Genomic DNA, 16,563 nt, shown 5'->3' with positions numbered 1-16,563 from the left:
CAACGCATTAAATCAACTATTAGTTGTCGCTATCAGAATCTCCTGAGGGTTCGACATCTTTGGAACAGGTTCGCGCGTTATGACCAGTCTCACCACACATACCACAGCGTCTCCGAGCTGGCTGGGCTCTCTTTGATGGACCCCCCTCGTCGTCCTCTTGAGGTGCTGGACGTTTCCCTTTTTGTTTCCCTTCAAGCAAAATGTTACGACCCGTTATGCATGGATAACAGTTAAAGGACCCACTCGGGCGTCGGGCGGCTAGGACAGGACATTTGTACTATGCAGGATCACGGGAACAACAGGGACTCACTCAGGAACGGAAGAACTATGGTACAGGTCACGTGATGATAAGGAATGAGCATAGATAAGGGACCCACAATGAGCGCTCAGTGGAGACTAGAATGAGCGCTCATCCCACTCTAGAATGAGCGCTCATAGTGACAAGGGGCACAGCGCTCATGAACAAGCAGAACTGTTCATATAAGACTTATATATATAGTATGACCCTGAGCCTGGCTCATGGTCAGACTTCCATAGCTCTTCAGCAATCAACTTAGTATTCATCCTCACGGATACTCTCAGCTTACCTTCACTGCGAATTACTTGTTGAGCCTAAGACTGATCACCTTAGCCTCTGAAGACCGATCTACTACAGCCTACAACCTACGACCCAGACCACGACCAAGTGTACTGTTATTACGTCTCAATCCCCAGCTTCTGTTAGCAGACCCTACTGTCGGATAGCTGACCGTAACACAAAACCTGAGATTCCTCTATACTAAGTGCCCCTCCAAGCTGGACCCGCGTTCTTTTAGCCCTCCGGCGCTTAGCAAGTGCTACATTCGCATCCTCAAGGGTACGAAGCCGATCAGTCAAAATAGTGATTGATTGCGCCATTGCCTGCGCACCCTTTGACAATTGCTCAACTGCAGCAATAATTGGTGTCGGTGAGCTTCCTTGATGAGCAGAGATGCGACTTTTGATAAAGCTGGACTGTGAGACGGTTTGTTGTGGGTTAGAGGGCGTTTGCGACTGCCAAGGTGGTGGTGTTGAAGGGTTGGCTATAAGAGGTGTAGGCGTCCGTAAATGCACATCAAGCTTTTTGATGACATGGTCTGGGTCCCATGGTGAAATTCCAGCGCCTTGGAAAGCAGACCTGATGTTTTCCTCATTAAAAACCTTGTTGTGGGCCTGGTGGAAGGCAATAAAGAACTCAGACTTGGTGATGTGATTTATGGAGGCTCTGATGAATAGGTTGATTTCATCACCGTATGCGCGTTTTAAAGGCGAATAAAGGGCAATATCTAATGGCTGTAGTAGATGCGATGAATGTGCAGGCATACTGACGGTTATAATATTGTTCTGCTTGCAGTAATCGTCGAATTCGGCCGACAAATGGCTCTCGTGGCCGTCGATAATAAGCATCCGGTAGACGCCCTTCGTTCGGTTCTTAGTGTGTTTGTCGAAGTGTTTAATCCAGTCAAGACCCGTCTGATTGTCCGTCCATCCATTAGCAGTGGGTTTGATCACCCAGTTGCCCGGAAAACCTGATTCCGTGGTCCAACTAGCAAGGTGATATACGCCCTTAACGATCACGAACGGAGGGATGCACCACCCGCCCGAATTGATACATTCGATGACTGTAGCCCATTCACGGTTGCCAGGCTGGACAGGCTTTGCTTTGCCGCGTCGATCAGCGCGTGTTACCACCATTGACGCGGTGATCATGCCCATCATGAAGCCAGTTTCGTCGAAATTGTATAGGTCCCCCTCTTGGATGCCATACTTGGCCATCATGTTGCGTAATAGCGCAAACCACTCAGATATAACCTCAGGATCTTCTTGAAGAGCCCTTTGATAATCGTATGGACGATTAAACTTGGTTTTCAGAGCAGGCTGTGAGTCCACAAACCGCCTGGCCCATCGCTTGCCAACAGGCTCGCCATTACGCGCTCGCAGCAGGAGATTGGCCATATCTTCCACACCGGCGAGGCGCAAAGGAAATCCTCTGGAATCCTGCTCAATAACGTATTGGAGAAGTGTTTTCTCCTCGATCGCATCGAGTTTATGTCTTTGAGGTTGGGTAGTTTCGCGTCGAGGTCGGTTGTTCATTCTGTCGCGTAAGGAGCTTTCGGGGACACCGTAGTTCTTTGCTGCACGCCGTACACTTAGCTTTTGACCTGCAGCACGTGTCAATTGGATCGCCTCGATGGCAAGAAGGATTTTGTCTTCTTGTGAGTAAATTGGCATTGTGGTTGTAGAGTATTTACGCGTTGAGTGTTTAAATGGTTAATGACTGAGCGTGTCTGGGAAAAAGTGCGCGGCTGACTGATATGCGCGGCTGACTGATGAACCACATTATAACATCTTATATAACTTAATAATAATAATACTTATAAGAATACTTACTTACTTAAATATTACATATAAAATAAACTAATAGACTTTAAGGTATAAAACCTTATATAAAAATGCTTTATTTATTATAACCTATAACTACAATATTGATTATGTAATATGTATAGTTACGTAAGCACCTTATGTAATTAGCAGTTTAGCAGGTTACGTTTCAGGTTATCTTTCCCCTCCTTTTTCCCTACCTTAGGAAATAACCTGCCAACTACATCAACAAGAGTCATCACAATACATCACTTCCTTTATTATTCTCTATACGATTAAATGCCTATAAATGCTCAGGATTATCACATTTTATCATAACATAAGCCCATCTATAACCCTATACTATATAGGCGCATATACTACGCCCCTGAATACGCTTATACCTGTGTTAACAACTTTTACTTTCTTCGTATCTAACTTATTATAAACCTTTAGCTTAGAGATTCACTTACTTATAACTTTTAGGAAATAGGAGGTAATAGAAGAGGGACCTCTAAAGTTAGCTATCTTTAATACTATAAAGACTTAAGTTAATAGCTTATAAAGGATAGATTACTAGTAGCTTAAAAAGCTTTTAGACAGCCTTAAATATCTCTTAAGCAAATAGGTATATAATAAAAAGGTTACTATAGATAGAAAACTTAATAAAGTTGAAGTAAGATAGGTTATTTATAGCAACTTTCAAGATAAGGATAATAAAACAGTCTATAATGCTATTACTAATCTTATTACTCTATAAGTCTTTCTATTAATTATAGTACTTAAAGATCTAAAACTTTATTAGGTTAATATAGTTATAACCTTCTTAAATATTCTTATAGGAGATTAAGATATCTTTATTACCTAACCCTATAGGTTTAATAATAGATCTAGCTAGTTCTATAAGTTAAAAAAAGCTCTCTATAAATTAAGAGAATCTCCTCTTCTCTAATATAAGCAAATTATTACTATCCTCAAATAATTAAGGTTTAATCTACTACTAAAAGAACCTTATATTCTTATTAATAAGGATAGCATTATAGTATTACTTTATATTAATAATATACTTATTACTATACCTAATATTAAGTAAGTTAATAACTTTAAAAATAACTTATATAACTTCTTTTAGATTAAGGATTTAAGTAAAGCACATTTAATAGTTTCTTAGGTTTAAAATTATTTGCTACTATAAAATAAGATAACTTTAGATCTTATAGGCTAAGTATATTAATAATATATTAATAGAGAAAGGTATCACTAGATATAACTAAATACCCTACCCCCTTAGCAATACTTAGCTACTAGAGATTATAGAATAACATAAAATACCTACTAAGATATATAAATATTAAAGTAATCTAAGTAAGTTATAGTAGATTATAAATAGTATATAACTAGATATTATAACACCTATAGGTAGGGCTACTAAAGATCAACAACATACCTCTAAAAAGTATAATAAACGATTAAGATTAATATAGAGATATCTCTATAACTAGCTTATAATAATTAGCACTCTACCTTAATAGTCTAAGTTACTCTATTAATAACCTCAAATTATTAGTATTCTATAATACTAGCTAGTTAGTCTAATTATAAAAACATAGGTAAGTTAATAGCTAGTTATATAGTTATATATAGAAGAATATTAATCACCTAGAAATTAGCATTATAATTATTTATAGCTATATTAACCTATAAGGCTAAGTAGATAAATCTAATACCTAGAGGGAAAGCTTTATTATATATCGCAGATCTCTTTAAAAGGATAAATATCTTTATTTAATTACCTCTTTAGGTATATATAGATTCTATAAATACCCTTTATAATTACTTATTAAGTAAATAATTACCTAAACTACACCACATTAAGATCAAATATCATTAAATTATTAATAATATCAGCAATAAGGACTTTAAGATTAACTATATCCTAACCTATAAGATAGTTACTAATAGCTTCACTAAACTACTAGTAGTAGAGAAGTATTATAATTTTATTAGAATGCTAAGTTTATTTAAACTACCTATAAATAATAATAAATCCTAATCTAAAGATAATATCTTAAGACTTAATCTTAATTAAGTCCTTTCTAACGTATATGCATAGCGAGTCGCCCATCATAGCGAGCCGCCCACCTTTCACTACCCTCCAGCCATTTGTGTAAGTCAATTAAGCCACATCGTACGAAATCAATTGAAACTACTCATCAGCCTCTTCTTCAGAGGTCTCCCAAACTACCTGACATGTTCGTACATTATGTCCAGTCTTTCCGCAGTTACCACATCGCCGCCCGCGCGATTCACCCCCCTCCGTACGAGCACCCTCTTGACGCATGTTTTCGCCTCCAGCATCAACAACCCCCTTTTCTACCCGTATTGCCTCAGCTTCAGCTGTATTAAGTGACCCTCCAAGACGTAGTTGGGTTTTCTTAGCTCTCCGGCGCTTACTTAGTATCTCATTTGCCGTACGAAGCCCGCGGCACTCGGCTTCAACAAGAGCTAGTTTGTGTGCTAACTTGCTAATACCTTTAGCTTGCAAATCAACAACCTCGTACAAATGAGTTGGTGAGCTATCTTGATGACTAGTGATTCTTTTCTTAAGTGAAGCAGAGCTTCGTACGGCGTCATGTGCTGTGGTTGGTGTCTTTGGGTCCCAGGAGCCCTGGCTGCTTGGGCATGAGTTGGATGGTGTTGGCGTCTTTGGCTTGAAATCCAGGCGGGAAAGAACTGCTTCTGGGTCGAATGGTACAAGGCCAGCCTGTCTAAAACCAGCTTGTACGTTTTCTTTGCTTATTGAAGTAAAAAAGGCTGCCTTGAAGGCAGGAAAGAAATCATCCTTAGTAATGTGCGTAATCTGCATCCGCATCATCTTCTCGATTTCCTTGCCATATGAAGCCTTCAGCGGACTAAAACAGCCAACATCAAGAGGCTGAAGCTCGTGCGATGAATGCGGAGGCATGCAAAGAGCAATAATGCCGTGTTCCTTGCAGTAATCGTCAAACTTGGTGGATTTGTGGCTGTTGTGGCCATCAAGGATTAGGAGCCGTTTAACACCCTTCGTGCGAGACTTTGTGCACTTTTCAAAATGTTTTAGCCAATCTAGGCCAATCTCATTTGTAGTCCATCCATTTTCGCTAGGGTGGACGCGCCATTCGGGTGGGAATTGGCCATTGGTATACCATGAGAGTAGGTGATATTTGCCCTTAACAATGACGTATGGAGGCAGCGCCCAGCCATCTGCACATACGCCCTGAATGACAGAAACCCATTCGCGATTGCCAGGCTGCTTCGTACGAGGCCTTCCACGGCGGTCAGAGGTTGTAATAACCTTTGCGTGCGACAGCATTCCCATCAAGAAGCCCGTCTCATCAAAATTGTAGACATCGTCATCGTGTATTCCGTACTTCGCGATTGTGTTTCGTACGAGGGCAAACCAGGCCTGCACAATTGCAGGATCTTCAGCCAATGCCCTCTGATAGTCGATTCTACGTCGAAAACGCGTCTTTAGTTGTGGTTGGCGTCGTACGAAGTTCTCTGCCCATCGCGGTCCGACACGCGTCGCGTCACGTTCGTCAAGGAGACAATCGGCCATATCTCGTACGTCGTCAAGTCGCGGTGGAAATCCTCGATCGATCAGGTCAATAACTCGTTCAAGAATCACAGTTTCTTCCACCTGAGTCATCTTCATTGAATTCGTACGAGTTTCGCGTCGTGGTAGAAGTCCAGCGCGTCGGTCGCGAAGTGTAGTTCTCGGGACCTTATAGATAGAAGCTGCTTTTCGAACGGATAGTTTTGGGTCCTTTTTAATAGCTTCAATTGCAAGGATAATGCGACTTTCATTTGAAGAAGAACTCATGGTCGTACGTAGAGGAAGGTTGTTGTGAAGGTGAAGAGTGTAGAATTAAGGAAAAGTGGGCGGCTCGCTATGATGGGCGACTCGCTATGCATATACGTTAGATAAAATTAATATAAGTTTAAAGTTTAAAAGAGTAAAAAATTAATTAGCTAAGCTTTAAAAGTATTATAAGAAGATTAATCTTTAAGGTAATATTAATTAAGAACTATTATATTTAATACCTAACTTAATATAATCAGCAGATTAGAGGAGAAGTATTATAAAGCTAATTAATAACCTAAGGATTACTACTTTTAGAGAGAGAGAGCTACTCAGAATATAAAATCTAAGATTAGACTAAAGTAAATAGTTTTTAGATTTATTTAGGTTAAAAGTTAACTCTATAAAGGGGTTTTAAATAGTAAACCTCTAAGTTACTAGCATAGAGACTTAACTTAGGTTAAAAATAGAAGGTAATACTAACTATACTAAGTAGCTATCTAATTATCTTTATAGAGATAACCTAAGTAGTAGTTATAATATTAATTAGCTATATAAAAGCTAGAGGGAGTTAAAAAGTGTTTTAAAGTTAAGATAGGATAATAATAGTAATATAGAAAAGTAGGAATAATATATAGAGGTAAGAATAATATAAAACTACTATATAATCAATTAGATTACTGCTTTAAGATAGGAATAGCTTCACTTAGGGCGCTAGAGGCGTCAGCTAAAAGGGGGGTGCAACATAGTAGTTAGCTAGGCCTGGGCCTGAGGCCTGAATCCCAGCCTGAATCCCACCTTTACGTAAGGGATCAGCCACACCACTTTATAGCCAGCCGCGCCTGGCGCTCGTAGCTAGATTAATCAAGCCACTTCACGCACACCCCATCCTAGTTTCCCCCGCACCAACGGACGGCCCCCGTAGCCAATTGGCGCCGGAAAGCGGAGGCTTCGGGTATCTTGGTCCTAGTTGCGAGGCTTCGTTTGAACATCCGATGTGCAACTCCAAGGTCTACTTACAATCGTGGATCTCCTGTTTACTTCCCGATTTGATGGTGACAGGCTTTGAGCCGCGTTTGTGAGCACAGTAAGCAGCACGCAGAGGCAGAAAGGGACGACACAGTCTAGCTGTGAAAGACATGAGATGGCCCCACAAAAGCGTCCTTACCGCCCAAAAGTCAAAGGTGAGCCAACTTATTTGCCAGCTTCAGCGGTCAATCTTCCTCAAAATTTCGTGGAGCTAGCTTAAACTAAGATAAAATAATGCAGGGTGCTACGAATGCTCGAAACGTCGCGTCTCGTGCGACCGAAGGATACCCCGATGCATGAAGTGCAGCTCTCGGGGCTTGGACTGCAGCGGCACTGACGCAAATGTGAGAGTACGATTTGCCGATGGCGTCAACACACGCGGAAAATGGGCCGGCGAGACCATTGAAAGCCTATGTGAAAAGTATTGACCTGATTTTCTTCTGCTTCCCAAGATTTGATAGTTCATACGTGCTCATTGCTGTATTTGTCAGGCGAGAAGACTCGAAGAAGACGAAGGCAACCCAAAACCTATCTTCAGAGCAATATTCTGGAGATTTCCATTTGCAAGCGGGATGTTGGAGTCTGCAACCAACGAGGGGCAATGCATCAACATCTTCGGATATAGGTGACGTGAGCGAAGGTGTTGATGCTCCAAGTCCAGCAAAGGTTTTAAAGTACACCAACACATATGTGGATCCCGTTTTCGATACTGAATCCAGAAGGTCCTTTGACCCATACGAGTTGCATAACTCGTATGAGAAAGAAATGTCATTGAATCGCCGGGACCATGTATCACCACCTGGTCCTCCTTTGATAGGCTTCGTCATTGGCCAAGATGACCAAGCTTTCAGGGGATGCCTCATGGACGACATTCCTTCCTGGAAGAGAGAGCTGCTTTTGCACTGTAAGTAATGAAGCCCACTATCATCGCATATTCATAGCCCTAATCTGAAAACCTTGCTGACTCTGCTGCCCTGAAAAGTCTCTGAACATATTGCTGGCGAGATGGTGGCCATCGATGGAAGTCACAATGGCTGGCGATACATTGTTCTTCCAATGGCCCATGCAGATGAGCTGGTAATGAACGCAGTGCTCGCCGTATCCGCCTTTCATAGAGATGGCATGAACACAGACGGCATTAGGTACTTAGAGACCAACACGAATGGGTTGCGGCATTCCTCTCAACAACAGCATATCAGCCAAGAGCCTCCACATAGTCCACAGGCCCTTTACAACCTAGCCATTGACGGCCTGCGGCAGCGAAGCAACCTCGCAGGTTGCAGTTATGAAGCGAACCAAGCTATCTCGGTTGCGGTCCTTGTGCTACTCGTAGCGGCTATGGTGACTGGAAGGGAAGATTATTCAACAATACTCAGCATGTTGCACTCGGCAACTAATGTTCTTGGCGGCGAGCATAAGCTAGGGGCTACTGAACTCGGAGGTTTCCTAGTTCGCCAGGTGCGGAAGTAAGCTCTGTCGCCATTCATCTCCATCTTTGACCTGAACTCGAATCGTGGCTACAATTCTTCCTCTGATTAACTTGACATAAACTGCGTTTCATACTTGTACAGATCGAACAAGAGCTGACTATGATATCAGAAACAGGGTGTACGCCGCACCATACATCAGCGAGCTGGCAGGGATTGAAACGCTGGCTTCCGAATCTCAGTGGGATCAGTATTTCGACTGTATTAGATATTGCTCTCAAGGTCAGGCTGGAGACTCGTCTATCGTTGCTACTGTCGCTCGCGTGATGCAACAAGCTCACGACATATACTTGCAAGGGGTAACAGGGAGCAATGCAGTCGCACCAGATGGAAAAGATAAAATTGAGGCGTTCAAGGAGACTCTGGAGCAAATTCCAGAACACGAGCCGGGGACGCACGTTCTAGTCTGGGCAACGTTCTTGGTTGCGGCTGCCAGCTCATTGGAGAGTCATCGGGCCTTTTTTCGAAGATCGTTGCTGAGGCATCATAGTCGCAGCCGATTTGCCAACTTACTCAGAGGCATAAATCATCTACCCCTTATATGGGCAAAGGTAGACCAAGGAGCGAGGTGGACGGAGTTGCTATCTGAAGCGGGGCTATTTCTGATGTGAATAGGCCGTTAGTGCAAGTAGTTGGCATAGAAGACGACTTACCTGTCAATTCTTTGACGCAGCACCGGCACAGCCACGCTGAGACTGTATAACTTTTGTTTATGGGCCTTTACAATACATGCAGTGTCAGCTCTGTACCAAATTTATAGATTGGCAGACTACTAGGAAAATCTGTGCAATCTACATCTACAAATGAGATATGGTGATGGTTTTCGTAACCAAATACTCATCGATGCCATATTTGGAGCCTTCCTTGCCGAAGCCTGACTCTTTCACACCGCCAAACGGCGTAGCAGGGTCACTGATGAGGCCGGTATTGATTCCCACCTTTCCAACTTCCAACTGCTCTGCCACGCGATACACCCTATCGAGATCTCCACTGTAAACATATCCGGCTAACCCTACCCGACAAGAGTTGGCCCTCTGTATGACCTCTTGCTCCGTATCGAAGCTGAATAATGCGGCGACAGGGCCAAAGGTCTCAGCTGCCGCAACATCCATAGTGTCTTTGACGCCAGTCAACACTGTTGGGGCATAGAAGGTTTCTCCAAGATGGGGCATAGCCAACCCCCCAGTCAAGACGGTAGCCCCCTTTCCGATGGCATCATCCACGTGTTGGGCTACCTTCTCAACAGCTCAGACGTGTATCAACGCACCATGTGTTACTTCGGCATCGAATCCAAGGCCAACCTTGAAACTGCTCTCGACTTTGTCCTTGAGCTTAGCTGCGAACTGCTCATAGACACCACTCTGAACGTAGATTCTGTTCGCGCATACGCAGGTCTGCCCATTACTCCGGAACTTGGCAGCTATGCAGCCGGCTACAGCGGAATCGATGTCCTTAGCATCATCAAAGACAATGAAGGGCGCATTACCGCCGAGTTCGAGTGAGAGCTTCTTAATAGTCGAAGAGGCCTGCTTCATCAAGAGCTTGCCGACATCCGTGCTGCCAGTGAAGGAGACCTTCTTAACAGCCGGCGATGTGGTCAAGATGAGACCGATCTTAGGCGTATTTTCCAAAGCAGTAACAATGTTGAAAACTCCGGGCGGCAGACCGGCCCTTTTGCCCAGCTCCGCTACCGCATTGGCCGTGAATGGCGTCTCACCTGGAGTCTTTAGCACCACGGTACAGCCTGCTGCAAGGGCTGGAGCAACCTTGCGAGTCACCATAGCCGCGGGAAAGTTCCACTATTTGTCAAAAGACGAGATAGTCAGCATTTCTTACGTCTTGCGAAGCGATATTGGAACGTACGGGAGTAATCAAGCCACAAACACCAATCGGCTGCTTGATCCCATGGACACGCATGCCCTTCGTCGTCGGGACGAAGGTATCGCCGTAAGATCTCGTAGCTTCTATAGAAAACCACTCGAGGAAGTTTGCGGCGTATACTGCCTCGCCTTTGGCGTCCGCAAAAGCCTTCCCACTTTCCCACGTAATAAGGATGGCAATATCATCGAGATTTTCCACCATCAAGTCGTACCACTTCCTCAGTATCTTGGATCTCTGTCGACCGGTGAGCTGCGAGAATGAGCCAAACGCATTTTCGGCTGCGCGAATGGCCGATTCAGCATCTGTCGCATCGCACTCGGGACATGTTCCGACCAAGTGGCCAGTAGCGGGATCGTGGACTTCGAAAGTCTGACCGGTGGCTGCTTCTGTCCATTGGCCATCGATGTGGCACTTTTGGATGAAAAGAGTATCATCTTTCACCTGCGTCATGGTTAGAATACACGTCTAGAATAAGAGACGGAGACAAATGAAGACATAACTCACGGTTGGAACGTGTGACCCATCTTGCAGGCTGGATCAACAGGAATGATGATGACGAGAAAGTGAAAGTGAAAAGAAGAGAAATGTTTCCGGCCTGCCGTTACGTAGCTGCGACAACAATGTGCTATCTACGAGATTCACGAGTGGGTTCTCAAACCAAGGTCACAAAACCGATAACCCAGCAGCCTAGAAGGGTGCGCCAGGGTTTCCGACGACTAGTGTAATTCTATTCTCTATGCTTCATGTTGAGTAAATGAACCATGCACATGTTAGGAGACTGGGACTAGCACGTGTCCTTCTGGGAAGAGAAAGTACGAAGAGACCTTGCGGGGACCTCATGGGCTCTTTTGGGATAGAGCTGAGAGACCACCTCAGTCGGGGTTTCCTTTCGAGCATCGAGAGTTCCACCTTTCCAGGGACCGGGCAGATATCGGCGGAGATTCGGAAATCTATCCGACCAATGGGTGGATTGGCATGAAAAGTGTTAGAATTCCATTGCCGAAGCTGAGGAAGATAAGCTGCAGAATGGAGGGGTGACGCGGGGTAACTAAGACACGAAATGCCGTTGTCCAGCTATGCCCCACCATTGATGAGACCGGCCCAGAATTGCTTGGTGGAGAGCCCAAAGGTCTCATTAAACCTTCCCAAAACGGGTTGATGTTGGCACGGTCACCATGTTGAGCTTCATGGCACATCAGGCCAGTCTAGGTACACACCAAAACGTGGTTAACTACTTCATCATTTAATGTGTAAAGAACGCCCCAATATGTCTACCGCTACCTTCGCTGTCGCCGCTTCTTCATCCGTGCATTCGGTCTGCTTCTTCTTCATTTTCCCCGAGATCATTTGACTCAACATATATAGCTACCGTGAAATGTCTGGAGCACTTGAAGGCATCTACCCGCCAGGCGTGGTCAACCCTGGCCTTCCTCGCGCCAACTCGACCAAGCCATACTGGCACGTTAACCCAAGCGCCTATGCGAACCACAATTCACCATGGCCTCAAGACCCTGTCGACCTCGTCATCATTGGCACCGGTATTTCCGGCATGACCCTAGCCCGCACTCTATGCGCAAAGAGGCCAGATCTGAAGATCGTCGTCCTCGAAGCTAGAACTCTCTGCTCCGGTGCTACCGGCCGCAATGGAGGTCACATCAAGACGATGCTTTTCTCGATGTGGAACGAGCGGAAACACCAGTTCGGAATCGAGGAGGCCATCAAGATCTCTGAATTTGAGCAAAGTCACCTGAACGCCATCGCTGCAGCAACGAAGGAAGACGGCGCAGACTGTGATTTGGTTCTCACCACTGGTGTTGAGGCCTACTACGACCAGGTAGTTTTCGAACAAGACCTCAAGGCACTAGAGGACATTCGCGTGCACGCACCTCATCTTGCCGCTCTTCACACCGTTCATACCGATAGAGATGTTCTGCAGCACCAGATGAAGCTATCGAAGCGCTGCATCGGAGCCATCACCATCCCCGCGGGCTCTATCTGGCCTTACAAGTGGATCGCCAAGGTCTGGGAGAACCTCATCGGAGGAAACAAGGTCAACATGCAGACCAACACAGCTGTGGAGTCCATCGAGGATCGCGACGGGGCGGAGTTTGCTACCGTCAAGACGAAAGGCGGTACCATCAAGGCCAAGAAGGTCATTCACGCCACCAACGCCTGGATGGGCTATCTTCTCCCCGAGATGCAGCCCTTCGTCTCTCCAGTCCGTGTAAATGTTGTTCACTGGGCGGCCGACAGCAATGGACAGTCTCCTCTTGGAACAGTTCCGGAGTACTCCGTCTGGTATCGCTATGGACGCAAAGACTACGACTACCTTATCCAACGCGAGGACGGAGGCATCGTCACTGGTCGCGCTTGCACAGGACGTACCGTGACCGGCGACGACACTGTGACTGATCTAGCACCTCACGCACATCTGCGCGGCTTCCCTTTCGAGGCCATTGCAAACCCGAAGGCGGATGCAGCTACGAATATTGATCACTCCTGGTCCGGCATTGTCAGCTTCACCCAAGACGGCCTTCCATTCATCGGACCACTTCCCTTCGCGGGACGCAGCCATCAATTTGTCTGCGGTGCATATCATGCTACTGGTATGGTCAAGGCGTTCCGCTCTAGTCAGGCTGCTGCGTGTATGATATTGGGAGAGAAACTTCCAAAAGACTTCCCTACGTCGTTGTTGTTGACTGAGGAGCGTATAAGAGAGCTTCGAAACTCTCTAGACCGTGGTAACTATCCTTGCTACCGGGCAATTGCTAAGATGTAGGGGAGATAGAACATCAATTATTTCAAAGCATCAGAAGACTACACATCCAATGGAATTGATTAGAGACATTGCCCTGAGTCAGTTCCGGTGCTACTTCAATAACTCCGTTTCAAGCTAGCAGAGCCAACGTTCCACAGTTCATTTTATTTCATGATTATTTCACTGCGAAAGAAGACAACCATTTGTTGTATTTTATTTAATAGGTTGTTCGTGAATATTACCTATGGAGTAATTTCCTGTACCGCACGAAACAGCCCAGTTATACGGTTTAATCTTGTACCTCAATCCATCTGCTGGAAATGACCTAGGCTCGAAAGACAGGTCGTTTCCAAAGGGCGGCGAATTTGTGTTGTACATTGATCTACTGATTCTCCGGATCAAGTCTTGCTAGGTTATCCACGTTTGCATGAAAGCAGCTGTCGGGGCCATAGGCGCTGCGCTGCGATCAGTCGGGCATGACGTAGCTAGGAGAAAAAGTCCCCAAACGTGCGTGCTTTGATACTTAGGGGCTAGGAACACACATGATGTTGAAACTGCCATCCTATACGAGACAGTAAGCCTGAGCTAACCCTCATAGACAAGGCGTGGCTGGCAATAATGACCTTTCGTACTCAACATCGATATGAAGCCTGCTAGGAAGTCCCGACATGCGCCGGTCAGTCAGGATGACGGTTGAACAATAAAACATTAGTCGATGTAATATTACGAAAGCCAAATTGGTTGGCGCATGGTTTCAAAACAAACTGATTTTCTCTGGGTATTCTAGTACTTCATAAGTAAGTGGCCGGCCAATTGGGGATAGATTATTGATAGTTAAGTGACCGACCCAAAACTTCAGCCCATCTTGTCAGCATGCATGACACCACGAAAGTCCTATCCCAGCTGGGTTCCACATAAACATATGCAGGGTGAGCGGGGTGATGATATGCGCCTTTTTCTGATTTACGATGCCGCATGCAAAAAACGGCTTTGCCATCTACTTTACGAAACGCATCTCTGGCACCGGTTCCGAGGATTCCCGCACACATCATCCCGCCTCATCTCGACACAATGGATGTCGTCGGCCTCGTAGCAGCTATCGCACAGTTTGTCGAAATTGGTATTAAAGTGGCAGATGTCTTGCAGACTTTGACGCTGCCGTCGAAGACATCCCGGAAAACCTCAAGCGGATCGCAACTGTCCTCCCTCTCATCAATAATGATTTGGAGAAACTGAAGCGGAAGGTCCAAGCCGAGAAAGTTCCAGAGAATGTGCAAATAGCGCTCAAACCCGTGGTAATAGGTTGTTCTACTGTCATCAAAAAGCTCCATCTGATCCTCGAAAATGTACTGCCTGCGGAAGGCGCATCCAAATGGAGCCGACGAATTGCAGCACTGAAAAGCTTAGCATCCGACAAAAAGATCGACGACGCTGCTAGTACCTTGAAGGAATATATGCACGCTTTGATATTCCACCAAGTTACTCATATTGCCACCGCCTTGGAACCGGAGAAGACACACGCTCACCCCTTTTGGATTGTTCCATTTGATAAGAATATCAACTTCGTCGGGCGTCATGAGATTCTCAAGACTCTGGATGAAACTCTCTCCATGAAACTCTCTCCATCAAGAGGGATTCGCAGCCAAAGGTGGCACTCTATGGGCTTGGGGGCATTGGGTGAGAAAGTTTGCATGTTTGACTTGTATCTCTGTCTAACAGATCAAACAGAAAGTCCCAAGTAGCTCTAGAGCATTGCTATCGAACACGAAAGAGGGATGAGAGTGTTTCTGTCTTCTGGGTGAATGCGGCGACAGCAGCGCGTTTTGAGGAGTCTTTCACTCGGATTGCCCGCGAGTGTGATCTCATAAACTATCGAGATGCGGGCTCAGACGCTATCGCACTGGTCAAAAGTTGGCTAGAAATCCGACATTCTGGACCTTGGTTGATGGTCATTGACAACGTGGACAACGCCGATGGTTTCTTTCAAGAAAGGATGAGGTGTGGCATGACACCGTCCGAATGCATCCCGCATTGTAGTCGTGGCTCTCTTCTGTTTACAACTCGGAGCCGCTACATCGCTGTTGACGTGGCTATTCCTTCGAAGCCAATCAACGTACGCGAAATGAGCAAGAGCGAAGGCATTCAACTGGTAACTCTCCGGTTGCAACGAGAGGAAGCTGACATGGATATCATCGAATTGCTCGAATCTCTCGAATACATCCCTCTTGCCATCAACCAAGCAGTTGCCTTTATGGTCAAACGGCAGAAAACAATACAGGAATATCTCGAACGGTATCGGCGGAACGAAGTTGCCAAAGCCATGCTACCCGGGGGCGTTAGTCAGCCACGTCAAGCGCAAAACTTCCCCTTACTCACGTAGGGGGCGAAAATACTGGGTTTCCATGTAGGAAACTGGTTTCCACTAGGGTTATCGCTAATAACTCTATAACCATAACCCTAAAATTAGAGTATTATAGCTTATAATTAAGCTCTGAAAATCGCAAAAATTCCTATATAGTTATATTAATTATGTATAGTATATAGCTATATATATATAAGCGTTTCTCGCTATTAGTAGAAATATATTTCCCTTTTTATATATAACTATAACCCTAACCCTTAGAGTCTCTATTATAAAGTTCTAAAAGAATGTTTCCTTTATATACTTATATATATATACTATAGTAGTTTATAATAAATTAAATAAATATAATATTAATAATTACTTTTCTCTAAGAATTTATTTTTTCTTAGAAATTCTTACAAAAAATAAAATCCTTAACTAGAAAAACTAAGAAAACTAAGATATTAATATAATATTAAATTATTCATAAACTATATAAACTAGTATAATATATAGTAAATTTAGTTAAAAATCTTTTCAAATATCTACTTATTTAGAATTAGGGTTAGGGTTATAGATTTCTTATAATTAAGCTCTATATAAACTAAGTTTATAAATATTTAAGTAACTATAGTATATATAAGTATAATACTTATATAGGAATTTCTGTGATTTTTAAGGATAATTATAAGCTATAAAAAGCCTTTTTTTAGGGTTAGGGCTATAGAGTTATTAACGTGAGTAGTGGGTCCAGCGTTAGCCTGCCACACGCTTTTGTAAGGGTCTAGGACAAGGTCGATGCCATTGGTCTAGCCTACTACTACGAGTACAATAAATCTTCTTG

The 16,563-nt window shown here is 44.3% G+C and overlaps 5 protein-coding genes across 5 annotated transcripts; 3 read left to right on the top strand and 2 right to left on the bottom strand.

The window, feature by feature from the left end:
• Positions 1–720: 720 nt before the first annotated feature.
• On the bottom strand, positions 721–2,250 carry POGZ-3 (Pogo transposable element with ZNF domain; the record flags this gene model as incomplete). The annotated part of the gene is made up of 2 exons (XM_066150961.1): positions 721–926; positions 978–2,250. 2 exons carry the CDS (start codon positions 2,248–2,250, stop codon positions 721–723), a joined length of 1,479 nt encoding a protein of 492 aa, XP_066009636.1.
• A 2,379-nt stretch (positions 2,251–4,629) lies between these two features.
• CGGC5_v002440 (uncharacterized protein) lies at positions 4,630–6,062 on the top strand (the record flags this gene model as incomplete). The annotated part of the gene is made up of 6 exons (XM_066150960.1): positions 4,630–4,697; positions 4,838–4,850; positions 4,918–4,950; positions 4,996–5,001; positions 5,894–5,982; positions 6,041–6,062. 6 exons carry the CDS (start codon positions 4,630–4,632, stop codon positions 6,060–6,062), a joined length of 231 nt encoding a protein of 76 aa, XP_066009637.1.
• A 1,302-nt stretch (positions 6,063–7,364) lies between these two features.
• acr-2-1 (Acriflavine sensitivity control protein acr-2) lies at positions 7,365–9,261 on the top strand (the record flags this gene model as incomplete). Its single annotated transcript, XM_066150959.1, has 6 exons — positions 7,365–7,404; positions 7,490–7,670; positions 7,741–8,153; positions 8,232–8,715; positions 8,849–8,958; positions 9,227–9,261. The coding sequence occupies 6 exons, from the start codon at positions 7,365–7,367 to the stop codon at positions 9,259–9,261; spliced, it is 1,263 nt and encodes a 420-aa protein (XP_066009856.1).
• Positions 9,262–9,533: 272 nt separating this feature from the next.
• CGGC5_v002438 (putative succinate-semialdehyde dehydrogenase) lies at positions 9,534–11,067 on the bottom strand (the record flags this gene model as incomplete). The annotated part of the gene is made up of 3 exons (XM_032027511.1): positions 9,534–9,871; positions 10,004–10,535; positions 10,600–11,067. The coding sequence occupies 3 exons, from the start codon at positions 11,065–11,067 to the stop codon at positions 9,534–9,536; spliced, it is 1,338 nt and encodes a 445-aa protein (XP_031876129.1).
• Positions 11,068–11,992: 925 nt separating this feature from the next.
• CGGC5_v002437 (uncharacterized protein) lies at positions 11,993–13,396 on the top strand (the record flags this gene model as incomplete). Its single annotated transcript, XM_032027509.1, has 1 exon — positions 11,993–13,396. One exon carries the CDS (start codon positions 11,993–11,995, stop codon positions 13,394–13,396), a length of 1,404 nt encoding a protein of 467 aa, XP_031876139.1.
• Between the last annotated feature and the right edge of the window lie 3,167 nt (positions 13,397–16,563).

Source organism: Colletotrichum fructicola (assembly GCF_000319635.2).
Source record: "Colletotrichum fructicola Nara gc5 chromosome Unknown KSG_Nara_v1_contig01, whole genome shotgun sequence".
Taxonomy (NCBI): domain Eukaryota; kingdom Fungi; phylum Ascomycota; class Sordariomycetes; order Glomerellales; family Glomerellaceae; genus Colletotrichum; species Colletotrichum fructicola.
The sequence above is the reverse complement of the archived record's forward strand: the minus strand, read 5'-3'. Positions and strand labels throughout refer to the sequence as shown.